The sequence below is a fragment of the Pseudophryne corroboree genome, chromosome 11, assembly GCF_028390025.1.
Source record: "Pseudophryne corroboree isolate aPseCor3 chromosome 11, aPseCor3.hap2, whole genome shotgun sequence".
In the NCBI taxonomy this organism is placed as follows: Eukaryota; Metazoa; Chordata; class Amphibia; order Anura; family Myobatrachidae; genus Pseudophryne; species Pseudophryne corroboree.
The window spans coordinates 216679075-216697582 of NC_086454.1; the positions used below are offsets into that span (position 1 = coordinate 216679075).

The 18508-nt window shown below is 44.9% G+C and overlaps 1 protein-coding gene across 2 annotated transcripts in view; it reads right to left on the reverse strand.

Moving 5' to 3' along the window:
* EDC4 (enhancer of mRNA decapping 4) overlaps positions 1–18508 on the reverse strand; it is a 1121437-nt gene that overhangs the window by 232630 nt on the left and 870299 nt on the right. For both annotated transcript variants that reach the window (XM_063945256.1, XM_063945257.1), the window contains one exon: positions 10342–10507. In XM_063945256.1, the coding sequence (XP_063801326.1) occupies positions 10342–10507 (166 nt within the window). The remainder of the gene's footprint in view (positions 1–10341; positions 10508–18508) is intronic.

Sequence of the window (18508 nt, forward strand, 5' to 3'; positions counted from 1 at the left end):
CTCTGGAAGAAAATGGACAAGGCCGAAATCTGAACCTTGTTCGAGCCTAGGCGTAGGCCCACATCAACACCTGTCTGTAGAAACAGGAGCAACCGCCCTAGTTCAAAATCCACCGTAGGAAATTTCTTGTCTTCACACCAAGACACGTATTTCCTCCAAATGCGGTAATGTTTCAACGTTACCCTCTTCCTAGCCTGGATGAGTGTTGGAATGACCTTAGAAGGAATGGCCTTTTGGGCTAAGTTCTGTCGTTCAACCTCCATGCCGTCAAACGTAACCGCGGTAAGTCTTGATAAGCAAACGGCTTCTGCTGAAGCAGGTCTTCTCTGAGTGGAAGAGGCAGAGGATCTTCTAGGAGCAAGTCCAGAAGATCTGGGTACCAAGCCCTCCTTGACCAGTCTGGAGCAATAAGAATTGCTTGAACGTTTGTTCTTTTTATCAATTTGAGAATCCTTGGGATTAGCGGAAGTGGAGGGAACACATACACATATTGGAACCCCCACAGAGTTATCAGTGCGTCCACTGCCACTGCTTGGGGGTCTCTCGACCTGGAACAATATCTCCAAAGTTTCTTGTTGAGACGAGATGCCATCATGTCTACCTGAGGAACTCCCCAAAGACTTGTTATCTCTGCGAATACCTCCTTATGGATTATGGACCCATTATCCTGGATGGAGATTGTGTCTGCTGAGGAAATCTGCTTCCCAGTTGTCCACTCGTGGAATGAAGAATGCTGACAGAGACCTTGCATGTCTTTCCGCCCAGAGGAGTATCCTTGTCACCCCCACCATTGCAGCTCTGCTTTTCGTTCCGCCTTGGCGGTTTTTGTAAGACACAGTCGTCACGTTGTCCGACTGGACTAGAATGGCTTAATCTGTTAGTAGATGAGCTCCTTGCAGAAGTCCAATGTAAACTGCTCTCAGTTCCAGGATGTTTATGTGAAGAAGAACTTCTAGACATGTCCATCTTCCTGGGAAGTTTTCCCCTTGAGTGACCGCTCCCCAACCTCTTAGACTTGCATCCATGGTCAGGAGGATCCAGTTCTGAATCCCAAACCTGCGTCCCTTGAGCAGGTGAGAAGTCTGCAGCCACCAGAGGAATGAGATCCTGGCTTTCGGCGACAGGCGTATCCGCTGTTGTAGGTGAAGATGTGATCCGGACCATTTGTTCAGGAGATCCAGTTGGAAGGACCTGGCATGGAAACGTCCGAACTGTAGTGATTCGTAAGCAGATACCATCTTTCCCAGCAAGCAAATGCATTGATGGACCGATACTCGGTCTGGCTTCAAGATCTCTCGAACCATTGATTGAATCACCAACGCTTTCTCCAACGGGAGAAATACTCTCTGTACTGTTGTGTCGAGAATCATTCCTAAGAATGCTAATCTCTGTGTTGGTTCCAACTGAGACTTTGGACGATTGAGAATCCAACCGTGGTCCTGGAGTATCTGCACTGTTAGTGTGATACTCTGTAGCAACTTTTCCCTGGAAGTTGACTTGATTAATAGATCGTCCAGATAATAAGAATTTACTTACCGATAATTCTATTTCTCGGAGTCCGTAGTGGATGCTGGGGTTCCTGAAAGGACCATGGGGAATAGCGGCTCCGCAGGAGACAGGGCACAAAAGTAAAGCTTTCCGATCAGGTGGTGTGCACTGGCTCCTCCCCCTATGACCCTCCTCCAAGCCAGTTAGGTACTGTGCCCGGACGAGCGTACACAATAAGGGAGGAATTTTGAATCCCGGGTAAGACTCATACCAGCCACACCAATCACACCGTACAACTTGTGATCTAAACCCAGTTAACAGTATGATAACAGCGGAGCCTCTGAAAAGATGGCTCACAACAATAATAACCCGATTTTTGTAACTATGTACAAGTATTGCAGATAATCCGCACTTGGGATAGGCGCCCAGCATCCACTACGGACTCAGAGAAATAGAATTATCGGTAAGTAAATTCTTATTTTCTCTATCGTCCTAGTGGATGCTGGGGTTCCTGAAAGGACCATGGGGATTATACCAAAGCTCCCAAACGGGCGGGAGAGTGCGGATGACTCTGCAGCACCGAATGAGAGAACTCCAGGTCCTCCTTAGCCAGGGTATCAAATTTGTAGAATTTAGCAAACGTGTTTGCCCCTGACCAAGTAGCTGCTCGGCAAGGTTGTAAAGCCGAGACCCCTCGGGCAGCCGCCCAAGATGAGCCCACCTTCCTTGTGGAATGGGCATTTACATATTTTGGCTGTGGCAGGCCTGCCACAGAATGTGCAAGCTGAATTGTATTACACATCCAACTAGCAATAGTCTGCTTAGAAGCAAGAGCACCCAGTTTGTTGGGTGCATACAGGATAACAGCAAGTCAGTTTTCCTGACTCCAGCCGTCCTGGAACATATTTTCAGGGCCCTGACAACATCTAGCAACTTGGAGTCCTCCAAGTCCCTAGTAGGTGCAAGGCACCACAATAAGCTGGTTCAGGTGAAACACTGACACCACCTTAGGGAGAGAACTGGGGACGAGTCCGCAGCTCTGCCCTGTCCGAATGGACAAACAGATATGGGCTTTTTTGAGAAAAAACCACCAATTTGACACTCGCCTGGTCCAGGCCAGGGCCAAGAGCATGGTCACTTTTCATGTGAGATGCTTCAAATCCACAGATTTGACTGGTTTTAAACGAATGTGATTTGAGGAATCCCAGAACTACGTTGAGATCCCACAGTGCCACTGGAGGCACAAAAGGGGGTTGTATATGCAATACTCCCTTGACAAACTTCTGGACTTCAGGAACTGAAGCCAATTCTTTCTGGAAGAAAATCGACAGGGCCGAAATTTGAACCTTAATGGACCCCAATTTGAGGCCCATAGACACTCCTGTTTGCAGGAAATGCAGGAAACGACCGAGTTGAAATTTCTTTGTGGGGCCTTCCTGGCCTCACACCACGCAACATATTTTCGCCACATGTGGTGATAATGTTGTGCGGTCACCTCCTTTCTGGCTTTGACCAGGGTAGTAATGACCTCTTCCGGAATGCCTTTTTCCCTTAGGATCCGGCTTTCCACCGCCATGCCGACAAACGCAGCTGCGGTAAGTCTTGGAACAGACATGGTACTTGCTGAAGCAAGTCCCTTCTTAGCGGCAGAGGCCATAAGACCTCTGTAAGCATCTCTTGAAGTTCCGGGTACCAAGTCCTTCTTGGCCAATCCGGAGCCATGAGTATAGTTCTTACTCCTCTACGTCTTATAATTCTCAGCACCTTAGGTATGAGAAGCAGAGGAGGGAACACATACACCGACTGGTACACCCACGGTGTTACCAGAACGTCCACAGCTATTGCCTGAGGGTCTCTTGACCTGGCGCAATACCTGTCCCGTTTTTTGTTCAGACGGGACGCCATCATGTCCACCTTTGGTATTTCCCAACGGTTTACAATCATGTGGAAAAAACTTCCCGATGAAGTTTCCACTCTCCCGGGTGGAGGTCGTGCCTGCTGAGGAAGTCTGCTTCCCAGTTTCCATTCCCGGGATGAAACACTGCTGACAGTGCTATCACATGATTTTCCGCCCAGCGAAAAGTCCTTGCAGTTTTTGCCATTGTCCTCCTGCTTCTTGTGTCGCCCTGTCTGTTTACGTGGGCGACTGCCGTGATGTTTTTCCCACTGGATCAATACCGGCTGACCTTGAAGCAGAGGTCTTGCTAAGCTTAGAGCATTATAAATTTACCCTTAGCTCCAGTATATTTATGTGGAGAAAAGTCTCCAGACTTGATCACACTCCCTGGAAATTTTTTCCTTGTGTGACTGCTCCCCAGCCTCTCGGGCTGGGCTCCGTGGTCACCAGCATCCAATCCTGAATGCCGAATCTGCGGCCCTCTAGAAGATGAGCACTCTATAACCACCACAGGAGAGACACCCTTGTCCTTGGATATAGGGTTATCCGCTGATGCATCTGAAGATGCGATCCGGACCATTTGTCCAGCAGATCCCACTGAAAAGTTCTTGCGTGAAATCTGCCGAATGGAATTGCTTCGTAGGAAGCCACCATTTTTACCAGGACCCTTGTGCAATGATGCACTGTTTTTAGGAGGTTCCTGACTAGCTCGGATAACTCCCTGGCTTTCTCTTCCGGGAGAAACACCTTTTTCTGGACTGTGTCCAGAATCATCCCTAGGCACAGCAGACGTGTCGTCGGGATCAGCTGCGATTTTGGAATATTTAGAATCCACCCGTGCTGTTGTAGCAGTATCCGAGATAGTGCTACTCCGACCTCCAACTGTTCCCTGGACTATGCCCTTATCAGGAGATCGTCCAAGTAAGGGATAATTAAGACGCCTTTTCTTCGAAGAAGAATCATCATTTCGGCCATTACCTTGGTAAAGACCCGGGGTGCCGTGGACAATCCAAACGGCAGCGTCTGAAACTGATAGTGACAGTTCTGCACCACGAACCTGAGGTACCCTTAGTGAGAAGGGCAAATTTGGGACATAGAGGTAAGCATCCCTGATGTCCCGGGACACTATATAGTCCCCTTCTTCCTGGTTCGTTATCACTGCTCTGAGTGACTCCATCTTGATTTGAACCTTTGTAAGTGTTCAAAAAATTTTTTAGAATAAGTCTCACCTAGCCTTCTGGCTTCAGTACCACAATATAGTGTGGAATAATACCCCTTTTCTTGTAGTAGGAGGGGTAATTTAATTATCACCTGCTGGGAATACAGCTTGTGAATTTTTTCCCATACTGCCTCCTTGTCGGAGGGAGACCTTGGTAAAACAGACTTCAGGAGCCTGCGAAGGGGAAACGTCTCGACATTCCAATCTGTACCCCTGGGATACTACTTGTAGGATCCAGGGGTCCTGTACGGTCTCAGCGCCATGCTGAGAACTTGTCAGAAGCGGTGGAACGCTTCTGTTCCTGGGAATGGGCTGCCTGCTGCAGTCTTCTTCCCTTTCCTCTATCCCTGGGCAGATATGATCTTATAGGGACGAAAGGACTGAGGCTGAAAAGACGGTGTCTTTTTCTGCAGAGATGTGACTTAGGGTAAAAACGGCGGATTTTCCAGCAGTTGCCGTGGCCACCAGGTCCGATGGACCGACCCCAAATAACTCCTCTTCCTTTATACGGCAATACACCTTTGTGCCGTTTGGAATCTGCATCACCTGACCACTGTCGTGTCCATAACATCTTCTGGCAGATATGGACATCGCATTTACTCTTGATGCCAGAGTGCAAATATCTCTCTGTGCATCTCGCATATATAGAAATGCATCCTTTAAATGCTCTATAGTCAATAAAATACTGTCCCTGTCAAGGGTATCAATATTTTTAGTCAGGGAATCCGACCAAGCCACCCCAGCTCTGCACATCCAGGCTGAGGCGATCGCTGGTCGCAGTATAACACCAGTATGTGTGTATATACTTTTTATGATATTTTCCAGCCTCCTGTCAGCTGGTCCTTGAGGACGGCCCTATCTATAGACGGTACCGCCACTTGTTTTGATAAGCGTGTGAGCGCCTTATCCACCCTAAGGGGTGTTTCCCAACGCGCCCTAACTTCTGGCGGGAAAGGGTATACCGCTCATAATTTTCTATCGGGGGGAACCCACGCATCATCACACACTTCATTTAATTTATCTGATTCAGGAAAAACTACGGTAGTTTTTTCACATCCCACATAATACCCTCTTTTGTGGTACTTGTAGTATCAGAAATATGTAACACCTCCTTCATTGCCTTTAACGTGTGGCCCTAATAAGGAATACGTTTGTTTATTCACCGTCGACACTGGATTCAGTGTCCCTGTCTGTGTCTGTGTCGACCGACTAAAGTAAACGGGCGTTTTAAAACCCCTGACAGTGTTTTTGAGACGTCTGGACCGGTACTAATTGTTTGTCGGCCGTCTCATGTCGTCAACCGACCTTGCAGCGTGTTGACATTATCACGTAATTCCCTAAATAAGCCATCCATTCCGGTGTCGACTCCCTAGAGAGTGACATCACCATTACAGGCAATTTCTCCGCCTCCTCACCAACATCGTCCTCATACATGTCGACACACACGTACCGACACACAGCACACACACAGGGAATGCTCTGATAGAGGACAGGACACACTAGCCCTTTGGAGAGACAGAGGGAGAGTTTACCAGCACACACCAAAAACGCTATAATTATATAGGGACAACCTTATATAAGTGTTTTCCCTTATAGCATCTTTTTTATCTATTTCTAACGCCAAATTAGTGCCCCCCCTCTCTGTTTTAACCCTGTTTCTGTAGTGCAGTGCAGGGGAGAGCCTGGGAGCCTTCCCTCCAGCCTTTCTGTGAGGGAAAATGGCGCTGTGTGCTGAGGAGATAGGCCCCGCCCCTTTTTCGGCGGCCTCGTCTCCCGCTCTTAACGGATTCTGGCAGGGGTTAAATATCTCCATATAGCCTCCGGAGGCTATATGTGAGGTATTTTTAGCCAAAATAGGTATTCATTTGCCTCCCAGGGCGCCCCCCTCCCAGCGCCCTGCACCCTCAGTGACTGCCGTGTGAAGTGTGCTGAGAGGAAAATGGCGCACAGCTGCAGTGCTGTGCGCTACCTTTAGAAGACTGAGGAGTCTTCTGCCGCCGATTCTGGACCTCTTCTTACTTCAGCATCTGCAAGGGGGCCGGCGGCAAGGCTCCGGTGACCATCCAGGCTGTACCTGTGATCGTCCCTCTGGAGCTGATGTCCAGTAGCCAAGAAGCCAATCCATCCTGCACGCAGGTGAGTTCACTTCTTCTCCCCTAAGTCCCTCGTTGCAGTGATCCTGTTGCCAGCAGGACTCACTGTAAAATAAAAAACCTAAGCTAAACTTTTCTAAGCAGCTCTTTAGGAGAGCCACCTAGATTGCACCCTTCTCGGCCGGGCACAAAAATCTAACTGGCTTGGAGGAGGGTCATAGGGGGAGGAGCCAGTGCACACCACCTGATCGGAAAGCTTTACTTTTGTGCCCTGTCTCCAGCGGAGCCGCTATTCCCCATGGTCCTTTCAGGAACCCCAGCATCCACTAGGACGATAGAGAAATGGGATAACGTTCACTCCTTGCTTGCGCAGGAGAACCATCATCTCTGCCATCATCTTTGTGAATATCCTCGGTGCGGTTGACAGCCCAAATGCTAGCATCTGGAACTGATAGTGACATTCCAGAACAGCAAATCTTAAGTAGGATTGATGAGAAGGCCAAATGGGGACATACAGGTACGCGTTCTTGATGTCCAGAGACACCAGGAATTTCCCTTCCTCCAGGCTGGAGATCACTGCCCTTAGGGATTTCATCTTGAACTTGAATTCCTTTAAGAATCGGTTCAATGCCTTGAGATTTAAAATTCGTCTTACTGAGCCATCCGGCTTCGGTAGCACAAACAGACTGGAGTAAAACCCTCTGCCTTGTTGTGGTTGTGGGACGGGAACAATTACCCTGTCTCGGACCAACTTCTGAATGGCCTCCAGAGTCTTTGACTTTACTTCTGGAGAAACTGGTAAGGTTGACTTGAAAAATCGGCAAGGTGGGAAACAAATTGTATTACCCAGGGATCCAAGCCTGATAGGGCCCACGTTGGACTGAAATTCTGTAAGTATGCTCCCACCTGTAGGGGAGCCCCAACGTCATGCTGAAGTTTTTGAGGAAGCAGAAGTGGATTTCTGTTCCTGGGAACTTGCTGCGGTCGGTCTCTTGGATTTTCCACGTCCTCCCCTGAAGTAGGAATGGCCACCCCTGCCCCTTTTGGCTTTTGCGGCCCGAAAGGAATGCATCGGAAGGGTGCTGTAAGGTTTCTGTGGTGGAGTTGGTGCTGAGGGAAGAAATGTTAACTTACCCGCCATTGCTTTGGATATCCAGGTGTCCAGTGCCTCTCCGAATAGCACCTCCCCGGTATAGTAAAGAGTCTTAATGCTCTTCTTTGATTCTGCGTCCGTAGTCCACTGGCGAATCCAGAGACCTCTGCGTGCTGAGATAGACATAGCCGACATTCTTGCTGCTATAAGTCCTATGTCTTTCATGGCCTCTACCGTGAAACCTGCAGAATCTGTAATGGGACCAAGGAGTAAAACCACATCATCCCTATCCATAGTATCTAGTTCTTCTGATAAATTCTCAGACCATTTTACAATGGCACTAGCTACCCATGCACATGCAATAGTTGGCCTAAGAATAGTATCTGAGCCGTGTAAAGGGATTTGAGTGTAGTTTCAATTTTGCGGTCGGCTGGTTCTTTAAGTGTTGCCGTACCGGTGTCCAGACTATCAAAAAGGATTACTTTACCTGTACCAGGTAAAGTAATCCTTTTTGATAGTCTGGACACCAAAGCATCGACCATAGGCGGGGTTTCCCATTTTTTACTATCCTCTGTAGGGAATGGTTAAGCTACCAGAATTCTCTTAGGAATTTGGATTTTTTTCTCTGGATTTAACCAGGATTTTTCAAATACAGTGTTAAGTTCCTCTGAAGGAGGAAAAGTAACTTCAGGTTTTTTTGTGCAATTTAAAATAAGCTTTCTTTTCCTGTACTGGGGTAGTGTCTCTAACACCTCTTTTATGGCTTGAATCATGTGTCTTATACTTTTAGCCAGGGCAGCGTCAGCTATCCTGGTGTCATCTAAGCCCTCCCCCGTATGGGAGTCGGTATCTGTGTCGACTTGCATAATTTCAGTAAATGAACACTTTTTTGCTGGTTTGGTAGAAGTAGAGGGTTCTGCAAACAAAGCACTCTCTACAGAATGTCTTCAAACCTGTGTTTCTTTCTCAGTATGAGACATGTTGTGGGAAATCTGAGATATCATTCCCTTTATTCCCTTAAGCCATATAGGTTCATCCCGAGGGAAGAGCTACCACATTGCAAACCTGAGTCCCTAAAATGGCGTCCTCTAAGGATTCCACCTCTGTTGCACCCGATTCTTGAGACATGATAATGTGCAAAATGACACTCACACAAAACAGTCACACAGGGATATGCCAGGGACAGTATTCCTACCAAAATCGTGAGGATCAACAGAGTTCAGAGCCAGTTTTATATATGTAATTATATATGCCACGGCAGCGCACTATTAACCTATAAGGTTATTCTACTACAGTATGTACTCCCACCTTCTATAACATCCTGGTACCGCAGGAGTGAAGAGGAGGTCAGCGTCCTGTTCCTAGGATCTGCAGGTAGAAAATGGCGCTGGTGAGTGCTGGGTCATAGTGAGGAAGAAGCTCCGCCCCCGCAATGGCGCGGCGCTCTCTCGCTGTTTTTTGAGATTATACTGACCTAAGGGTTTTATGCTGAACAGCGAGCTGTAGCCACTGTACAGCTTTTGTCGGCCAGTGTAGGTAAATGCCGGCTCAGAGCACTCCTCTGCGCTCTGCACCCTTAAGTGTCAATGTGTGCCCACCGGAGTGCAGCCTGTCACCACTGCGCTCCGTCCCTTATGCCGCCCTAAAGAAAACGCCAGCGTCCCGTTCTGACGGTCCGCTGGCAGTATACTCACCACTCAGCAACTCTTCAGCATGTTAAGAGGTGGCGGCCAGCAGCCTCCCTGTGTTGAATTAAAACCTTAGAATTATCATTTAGTGAAACCCTTGTGGGAGCTCCACTAGCTGCGTCTGCCTCTCTCGGGCACAAATTCTAAACTAAGGTCTGTGGGAGGGGCATAGAGGGAGGAGCCAGCCCACACTATTAATCTTTTAAAGTGCCGAAGGCTCCAGTGGACCCGTCTATACCCCAAGGTACTAATGTGGACCCCAGCATCCTCTAGGACGTAAGAAAAAATACATTTTATATATTACTTTTGTGTTCACATCTGATACCCTGTAACCTTTCGTCTTTGTATATTCTTCATATTTCCGATATCCTTAAACATGTGAATTCCCGACAACTCACTATTATCTCATACAACCGATTCTTTCTAACACTGACTTGTTTTACCGGGTTTAGTATGTAATCCCTGTCATCTACCCCCTAGCCTTCTCTTTCCCCCAGTCTAACCCTAACCTCCCCCCTTAGTGCCTAACCCTAATCTCCCTGTGGTGGTGCCTAAACCTAAGTGAACCTCCCCGATGCCTAAACAAGTACAATATGGTTAGCAGCAGAAAGCCCAAATAACAGGGATGAAGCAACTACTACTAGCAAGATAATCCAATTATAGGTGAGCATTAAAATGCTCTGGCTTGGTACATTGTCTTAGCTACTATGAACAGGGAAATTGAAAACCCTTAATCACATAAGAATCTAAACCCCTTGCTTGCTGTCAACAGAAAACAAGGGAAAATACATAAAAAAAAAAAATAGCAAAAATCTACATCAGAAAAAAATATATATATAAAAAGATAGATAAACTCATCTTACACTCTTGGGTGCCTTGTTTGAAGCTGCTATTTATCTGCTGGAACATAGACTGACAACCCTTCTCAAATGCAGGAAGCACAATGCTCTGGAAAGTTTCTCTGTATGCTGTGTGGATTGTTAAATGAAGGGCATCAGCAACCGCTCGACCAATGGCATCAGTAATATTCTGAAAAGATAAATATTCGTTATGGTATGAACTTACCAATGATAACGGTATTTCTCCTGTCCACAGTATCCACAGAATAACATTGGGATATGATGACACGACAGCGGATTTGCACCAATCAGTCAAAGCTTTCGGCCTCCCAGCATGCGTCCATATATCCCCGCCTCCTGGCTCAGGCAAATCAGCTGTTTTTAAAAAAGCAGGAGCATCATAGTGAGCCCTAATAAGGAGAGAACACCACACATGCACACCCTTCCATACAAGAAGGAAGAGATTAGAGAGTGAACGGATCCTTAAACCAGGTGCATCAGGGTGGGATCCCTGTGGATCCTTTGGACTTAGGAGAAATAACATTATCAACGGTAAGTTCTTACCACAATGAATATTTCTCCGGCAGGGTCCACAGGTTATCCACAGGATAACATTGGGATGTCCCAAAGCAATTTAGTGGCGGGAATGCTCCTGATTGGACAGGAGAATCCTTCGCCCGAATTCAGCGTCCTGAGAGGCAAAAGTATCATAGACATAATGTCTAATGAATGTGTTAATGAAGACCATGTGGCTACCTAACTTATCTATTCTGCTGAAGCGCCACGTTGTGCTGCCCATAATGGACCTACCTTAGAAGTAGAATGAGCAGAGACATTAGCCAGAACAGGGAGATCAGCTTGAGAGTATGCTTCTGAAATTTTCAACCGAAGCCACTTTGCCAGTGTCTGCTTATCAGCAGTCCATCCTCTCTTGTGAAGACCGTAGAGAACGAAGAGAATGTCCACCTTAGGAAGATACCCAGATTTGGTTCTAAGAACCGCTCTATCTGGATAAAAAAAAATCAGAAATGGGGGGCGACAAAACAATGCCCCTAAATTTGAAAACTCTTCTAACTGAAGCAATAGCCAGAATAAAGAGAACTTTAGCTGTCAACCGTTTAAGATGCACTCTTTTTAGTGGTTCAAATGGGGCAACTTGAAGGGCCTTTAGGACTAAACTTAGGTCCCGAGGATCTGTAAGAGGAACAAAGGAGGTTGAATGTGCAACAGTCCCAGGAAACAAGTTTGCACATCCTGCAGGTTAGCAATTTACCCCATTATCTACCAGAGTTTTTAAGACCTTGAGGTGTAAAGCCCATTCGTTTGCATGAATGGCGTGTCGACTGAGAAAACCTGCTTCCCAGTTTAGGACTCCCGGAATGTATACTGCAGACAAGGCTAGATAATGAAGTTCTGCCCACCTTAAGGTGTGACTTACCTTCTTCATTATGTATTGGCTGCAAGATACTCCTTGATGGTTGAGGTACGCTACTGACATTGCAATGTCCGAGAGGATTCTGACTGGTTTCCGCAGAAAGATACTGTATTCTTTGCCTGAATAAATGCAATATATATGGCCCGAAGTTCCAATATATTTATTGGCAGGCAACTTTCTTCCTTGGTCCACTACCCCTGGAAACCACTTATTCCTGACACTTCTCCCCAGCCCTGCAGACTGGAATCCATTGTCAGAGTTTCCCAATCTGATATCCAAAGGAGCCTCCCTTTGTCCAGATAGGATGTCTGTAGCCACCAGGCTAGGTACCTCCTAACTTCCAGAGGAAAGACCATAATCTGCACTTTTATTGTCTGATGAAAAACTTTTCCACTTGGAAAGGATCAGACGTTGCAGATGTATCGAGTGGAACTGAGTATACTCCATCATGTCAAATGTCTACACCACAGGTTCCCAAACTCGGTCCTCAGGACCCCACACAGTGCATGTTTTGCAGGTCTCCTCACAGAATCACAAGTAAAATAATTAGCTCCACCTGCGGACCTTTTAAAATGTGTCCGTGATAAATTAATACACCTGTGCACTTGCTGGGTTACCTGCAAAACATGCACTGTCTGGGGTCCTGAGGACCGAGTTTGAGAAACACTGGTCTACGCCATCAAACCCGCCACACGCATTACCGCGTAAATGGATACCATTTGACTGTATAGCAACTCCTTAATCCTTAAGTGAATTTTAGCTATTTTGTTCAGAGGTAAAATTTCTCTCTGAATACACAATTACAACACAGCGCCCAAGTGAGTCATCTGTTGTGACGGAACTAGAGAGGACTTTGCCCAATTTATAAGCCAATCGTATATCGGTAACAGACACTGAACAATTCCTGAGACTGTGCCAGGATTAATAAGTGATCGAGGAATGGATTTTTTAAAATCCTTATCCCCTGCTAATAGAGATAAGATGTCATCACCACCATAATTTTGGTGAATACTCTGGGAGCTGTGGTCAGTGCAAATGGTAGGGCCTGAAACTGAAAATGATGCTGGAGGATAGCAAACCCAACAAACCGTAGCGCTGATGGGACAGTGCTATAGGAACATTTAGATCAGCATTCTGGATATCCAGGGATACCATAAAATCCTCCTGCTCCATGGCCAAAATAATGGAACGTAAATTCTCCATATGAAACCCGAGGCACCCAAATGTACTTGTTCAGCGCTTTGAGATTGAGTATGGGCCAGCACAACACATTTGGCTTCTGGACTAAAAACAGGTTGGAAACCTTGTCCTCGTTGTGCAGGAGGAACTGGAACTACAGTATCACTCCTGACTAAAGCAACTCCTGTAATGCCTTTTGCAAAGCCCTGGTCTTCATTTCCACTAAAGATGGGCTGGTACACCTTTTTTTTATTGAGGGTGTTTCTTGAAAGTACTTACAGCACTTGGTAATCCCAGATGGTTTGCCATCCAAGTACTAACCAGGACCAAGACCTCTTTGCTTCCAAGATCAGACAAGATTGGGCATGTCCAGTGCGGTGGGGCTGTAGGTCATAACCGTGAGATACCGCTTCTTGCACCCAGGATTTGTAGTAGACTGCTGCCAGATCTGTGCAAACTGAAGAAGTCAACCTCCCACCCTGGGTATCCCCATGTGGAGGCCAGCACCATGAGGCTGATGGCTTATTTTCAGATTTGAAAAACGGTACTCTGGTAGCCCAATACCTTTTAGTCTTACCAGACTTGTTGGAATGGGACTATTTGCCATTACCCTTTCCTTTTGCTTTTCCTTGATTCCTGAAAGTATTAAAAAGCTGGAAGCTAGGCTTGAATTTATGTGTGAAAGGAAAACTTCACTTTCTTGGAGTCTGCTTCTGACTCCAAAATACTGTTTAATTCTTTACCAAAAAGAATTTCTCCAGTAAACAAAAATAAGACTCCCGAACCTTCCTGGATTCTGAGTCAGTTTACCATCTACATAGCCAACCCGCACTGCGAGCTGCTACTGCTGAAGCGGATGCCTGAGAGGCAATTGTACCCATTTCTTGGAATTCTAAATTCATACTGGGTGTAACCCAAACCACTTGCATAATTTCCATCAGCTGTTTTGGGACGTTTAAACAGTTGCCTTAGTTTTATTTACACAGGCTCTGCTGCCTCTTCTAAGGATAGAATGGCTTGCAAAACACTAATTAGCTCAGGTATGTCCACGGAGCTGAGACCTTCCTCCGAAGTGCAATGAGTCCTCATCCTCCGACGAATCCTCTTCTAAAACATGTGTAGGCTGTGAAGATGTTGTATCATGTTTATGTGATTTACTTACCACCGGCCTTTAAGCCTGCTTTTGTTGAGAGTTTGCCATTTCCCGAGGTGGATAAACCTCAGAATGAATGTTGCATGTAAGGGTTAATAAGGTAACCTATCCCTGGTATAGGAGCTGGCATTATCTGTTCAGCAACAGCATAATGGATAATGTCTGTGCAAAGTAGCCCAAGAAGGTTCAACTAGAACCTGTGCTTGCCTCGGTTATTTAAGAGGCTTCGGTGACAACTGAAACATTTTGCACATAATCCCTTTGAACCAGATCGTGATAGGTTAACCCAGCTTTGCAAGACAAACATGAAATGAGTGTTGGTGCTGCTGTGGAAAGTGTATTTTCCTCACCCTTGCCGCTCTTAGACATGGTAAATAAATCACACACCTGTACAGTGTTACTACACAATTTGTGACTGTAAATCACCTTAAAATTTGTTAACGTGACATACAATCCGACCTTACCCTGCATTGCACAAGCATTGAGGATCGGAATACACAGATAAACTGAATTATAGTAAAGTCAGCAATCACACTAGCAATCAGTCACAGGTTATACATTAGTATAATAAGCAATATGAGCACATAATCAACTACAAATTCATGTCAAGTATGTAGGAAAAACATATTACTGCATTACCTTATATAGGATTTAACCGTATTCAGTCTGATAGCAAATGAAACCAGCAGCAATAGTTATCAGACCCGTATGCATCAGGCACTTATCCAACTATTCGTACTCAAAGGTAGATAGAGACTTAGTGCTGTATTACCCAAATCAGTAGAGTTGGATACAGGGAGACTCACCCCGCTTCCAGGATCGATCAATACGTTAGCGAACACTGAGTGGAACCAGGCGCTAATAGTGCACACACTCGCCCCATGAACCTACAGTGAACACAGACGCCCAAGTGAACACTGACGCACAAGTGAACACTGACGCACCAGTCACACAGCCGCCTATGATGCGACTGGGTCCCTTTAGATACACAGCGTCTCAGACGGAAGAGGGAAATCAGTTTATGGCCGTAGAATCAGAGGAAACTGGTCATGAACCGGGGGGAGGGACGACCAAGGGAGTTTTCTGACTCCCCACTGCTGACATCAACCCTAGGGATCGCGGCCTCATACTACCCCTGGAGCCTATGATCCCTGCAGCCTAGCGCTGCTGCACCCTAGGTGGCAGCCGCGTCAGCGACTGTTTGGTAGTCTCCTCCCAAAACAGTGCGACTGTGTCCGTGTTCCCTCTCTAAGCAGAACTGATGCCTTACCTTCTCCCCGTGCTTCGGCCACAGCCTGGTAACATCTGCTGGACTTGCTAGTACATTCGACACAGACGCCCGCCGAAACAGCACTGTACTCATGGGTAAGCATTGTCGTGACCCGGCGGGGAGATGTTGGAGTGACTCTTTCTAAGGTACGTATAAGACGCTTTTCAGCGATATCACTAAAATAAATAGTAAGACTATAAAAATAAAATAAAAAACTTATGGCTGCTAAAAAACCAGCAGCCCTCTTGACCATGGTCCGGCTCCTGCAGCACCAAACAAAAAAATTATTTGCCTGAACCAGGAGGCGGGGATAAATGGATGGGCCTGTTGGGAGGCCTAAAGCTTTGACCGATTGGTGCAAAACCGCTGTTACGTCATCTTTTCCCAATGTTATCCTGTGGATAAACTGTGGACCCTGCCGGAGAAATAAATATATATATATTATATATAAAAGCATATAAACAATTTACCTTTATCCTGTGCTTATGTAAGACCGCACCTCTAGAATAACTCTTTTGCTAGGTCAGGGTAAAGGAAATACAATATACACAGATTGTGAGGGCACACAATAGTAATTAAAAATATATTAAAATCTAACCAGTAACCGAATACATGTGTTAAAAATTTATTAGACAGAAATGTAATTTGAGACAATCACTCACAATACATTTTACAGAGCAAACAGACCCTTAGAATACCATCGGATTCAAAGGCTTGACGTTCATGTATAATAGAGAATTGTTCTCTATATCCAACGTGTTTCGTCCTTATAAGGACTCCACCAGGGGAAATCAGTTTTAAAGAAAATATTCCTATGTTGGAACTGTCCACTAAAAATGGAGTAGGACCTCTACAGGCAAAGTAAATCCTCTATGAATCAAGATGGAGTAAGAATGCTAATTATTTTGTTAGTGTTGTTTATAAAATGTAGATTTGGATCTTTGACATGGGCCAGTGGAATATGGATAGTTCAAACCCATAAAATGTCCCACAAAAATCGGGTACTTTCCTAAATAAGGTGCTATATGGTGGATTCCAATGAAGTGTGAATGTGTCTCCTCCCAAATAGCAAGACCTGCTTTTTATGGGACATTTTAGTGGCTCCGAGTCCTTAATAAAGAGATTATTTTCACCTGTAGATGTGAATCACAACTAATATTTATTTCATATGTCTTCTACAAAGACTTAATTTATGGGTTTGGATTATCCATATTCCACTGGCCCATGTCAAAGATACAATTCTACATTTTATAAACACTAGCAAAATAATTAGCTTTCTTACACCACCTTGATTCATAGAGGATTTACCTCACCTGTAGAGGTCCTACTCCATGTTTAGTGAACTGTTTCAACAGAGGAATATTTTCTTTAGAATGGGTTTCCCCTGATTAAGTCCTTATAAGGACGAAACGCGTTGGTATATAGAGAACAATTCTCCTCTATTATACATGAACGGCAGGCCTTTGAAACCAATGGTATTATAAGGGTCTGTTTGCTCTGTAAACTGTATTGTGAGTGATTGTCTCAAATTACATTTCTGCCTGATACATTTAACACATGTATTCGGTTGAATTTTAATATATTTTTAATTACTACTGGGCGCTATCAGAATCTGTATTTATGTGTATATATATATATATATATATATATATATATATATATACATACATACACATATATGTATATGTATCTATCTCAAAAATAAAAATTAATTTAATTGTACACAGTTTTGAAATAATCCTGCAATATAATGCAATATGCTGCAGGAACATCTGCTGATTAAAATGATATGCGGCAGGCCTATATTCTGTATGTAATAGCGGCTCTGTCTGCATCCAACATTAAACTATAGTGTTTTCCAGGAAAACACTGTAGCATAGCATTTTGAATGCAAATACAGTCACACAAAGAATATAGGCGTGCCACATATCATTTTAATCAGCAAAATATGTTTGTGTGTCTTATTGCATTATATTGCGTCTAAGACGCATTTTTTTCGCAGCAAAAGAACCCCCCAAAAAAGTCACTTGTCCCTATCGAGTCCTGCCACGGCATGGCACAACTTGAAGGGCTATTTAGTGCGACTGCAGCAAGGATGTAAGAGGACACATCTGTATGTTTCAATAAAAATTATAAATTAAAAACTTTTCAAATCATAAAATTCTATTTAATTATAATAAGCGATTTATTTGCATTAAAAAAAATCCAATTTCTTTTCATGTTTTATGATGTTATCATGATTGGATCATTTGCTAAAAGAGCTTTCACTTTGGACAGTTTGTTAAAATAATAAAAATGAGGACTATCTAAGCCTGTTCATACATTTTACATTTATCTCCATAAACAATCCATTTCCTTTTAAGTTAATACTAAAATATTTAAGACTTTTGTGAGAATTTTATGCATTTTACATATTTTAAGAAAGCTTACTACAGATCATTACTATTTGGTGGTGCAGCTATGAATGGATGGTGCTAACTTGATGGGTTGGAAATTGCTGAACTTGTTTTTAGTATTTTTCTATTTCAGAAAGGGTGTACTGTACCTTCAACTTGTTTAAGTTAACAGATTTACCCTACACAGAACATCTACCGTGGTAAGCCATAAAACATCCTGCTTCCTTGGGTATGAAAAAAGATGGTGATGTACCAGCTGGAATGAGGGATGTCACTTATACTTTATTGATGTTTTCATCTTTCTCCAGAATACACGTGAGTGCCCTTTTGTTGTCATAGAAAGCTTATTTGAACCAGTCGGTGAGAGAGTGTGTTACCATAAGATCCCCTGAACTTACCACAAACCAGGTAAAACTGCACTGGGTGGGCATCCAGTGCCCCCTATGGATTCAAAGAAAAGGATTTACCTGGTAAGTACCAAAATCCTATTTTCTTTTTCATCCACTAGGGGTCACTGGAGTACTCTTGGGACGTACCAAAGTTTCCCCCCGTGGGCGGGAGAGCTGTTTGGCACCTGTAACACTAGACGGCCAAAGCTAGATGCTGATGCTGCAAAAGTATCAAACTTGTAAAATTGCACAAACGTGTGCACTGAAGACCATGTAGCCGCACTGCAAAGCTGTGTCGTAGAAACTCCACGACCAGCTGCCCATGACGTTCCCGGAGAACGTGTGGAATGAGCTGTTACTGATGTAGGC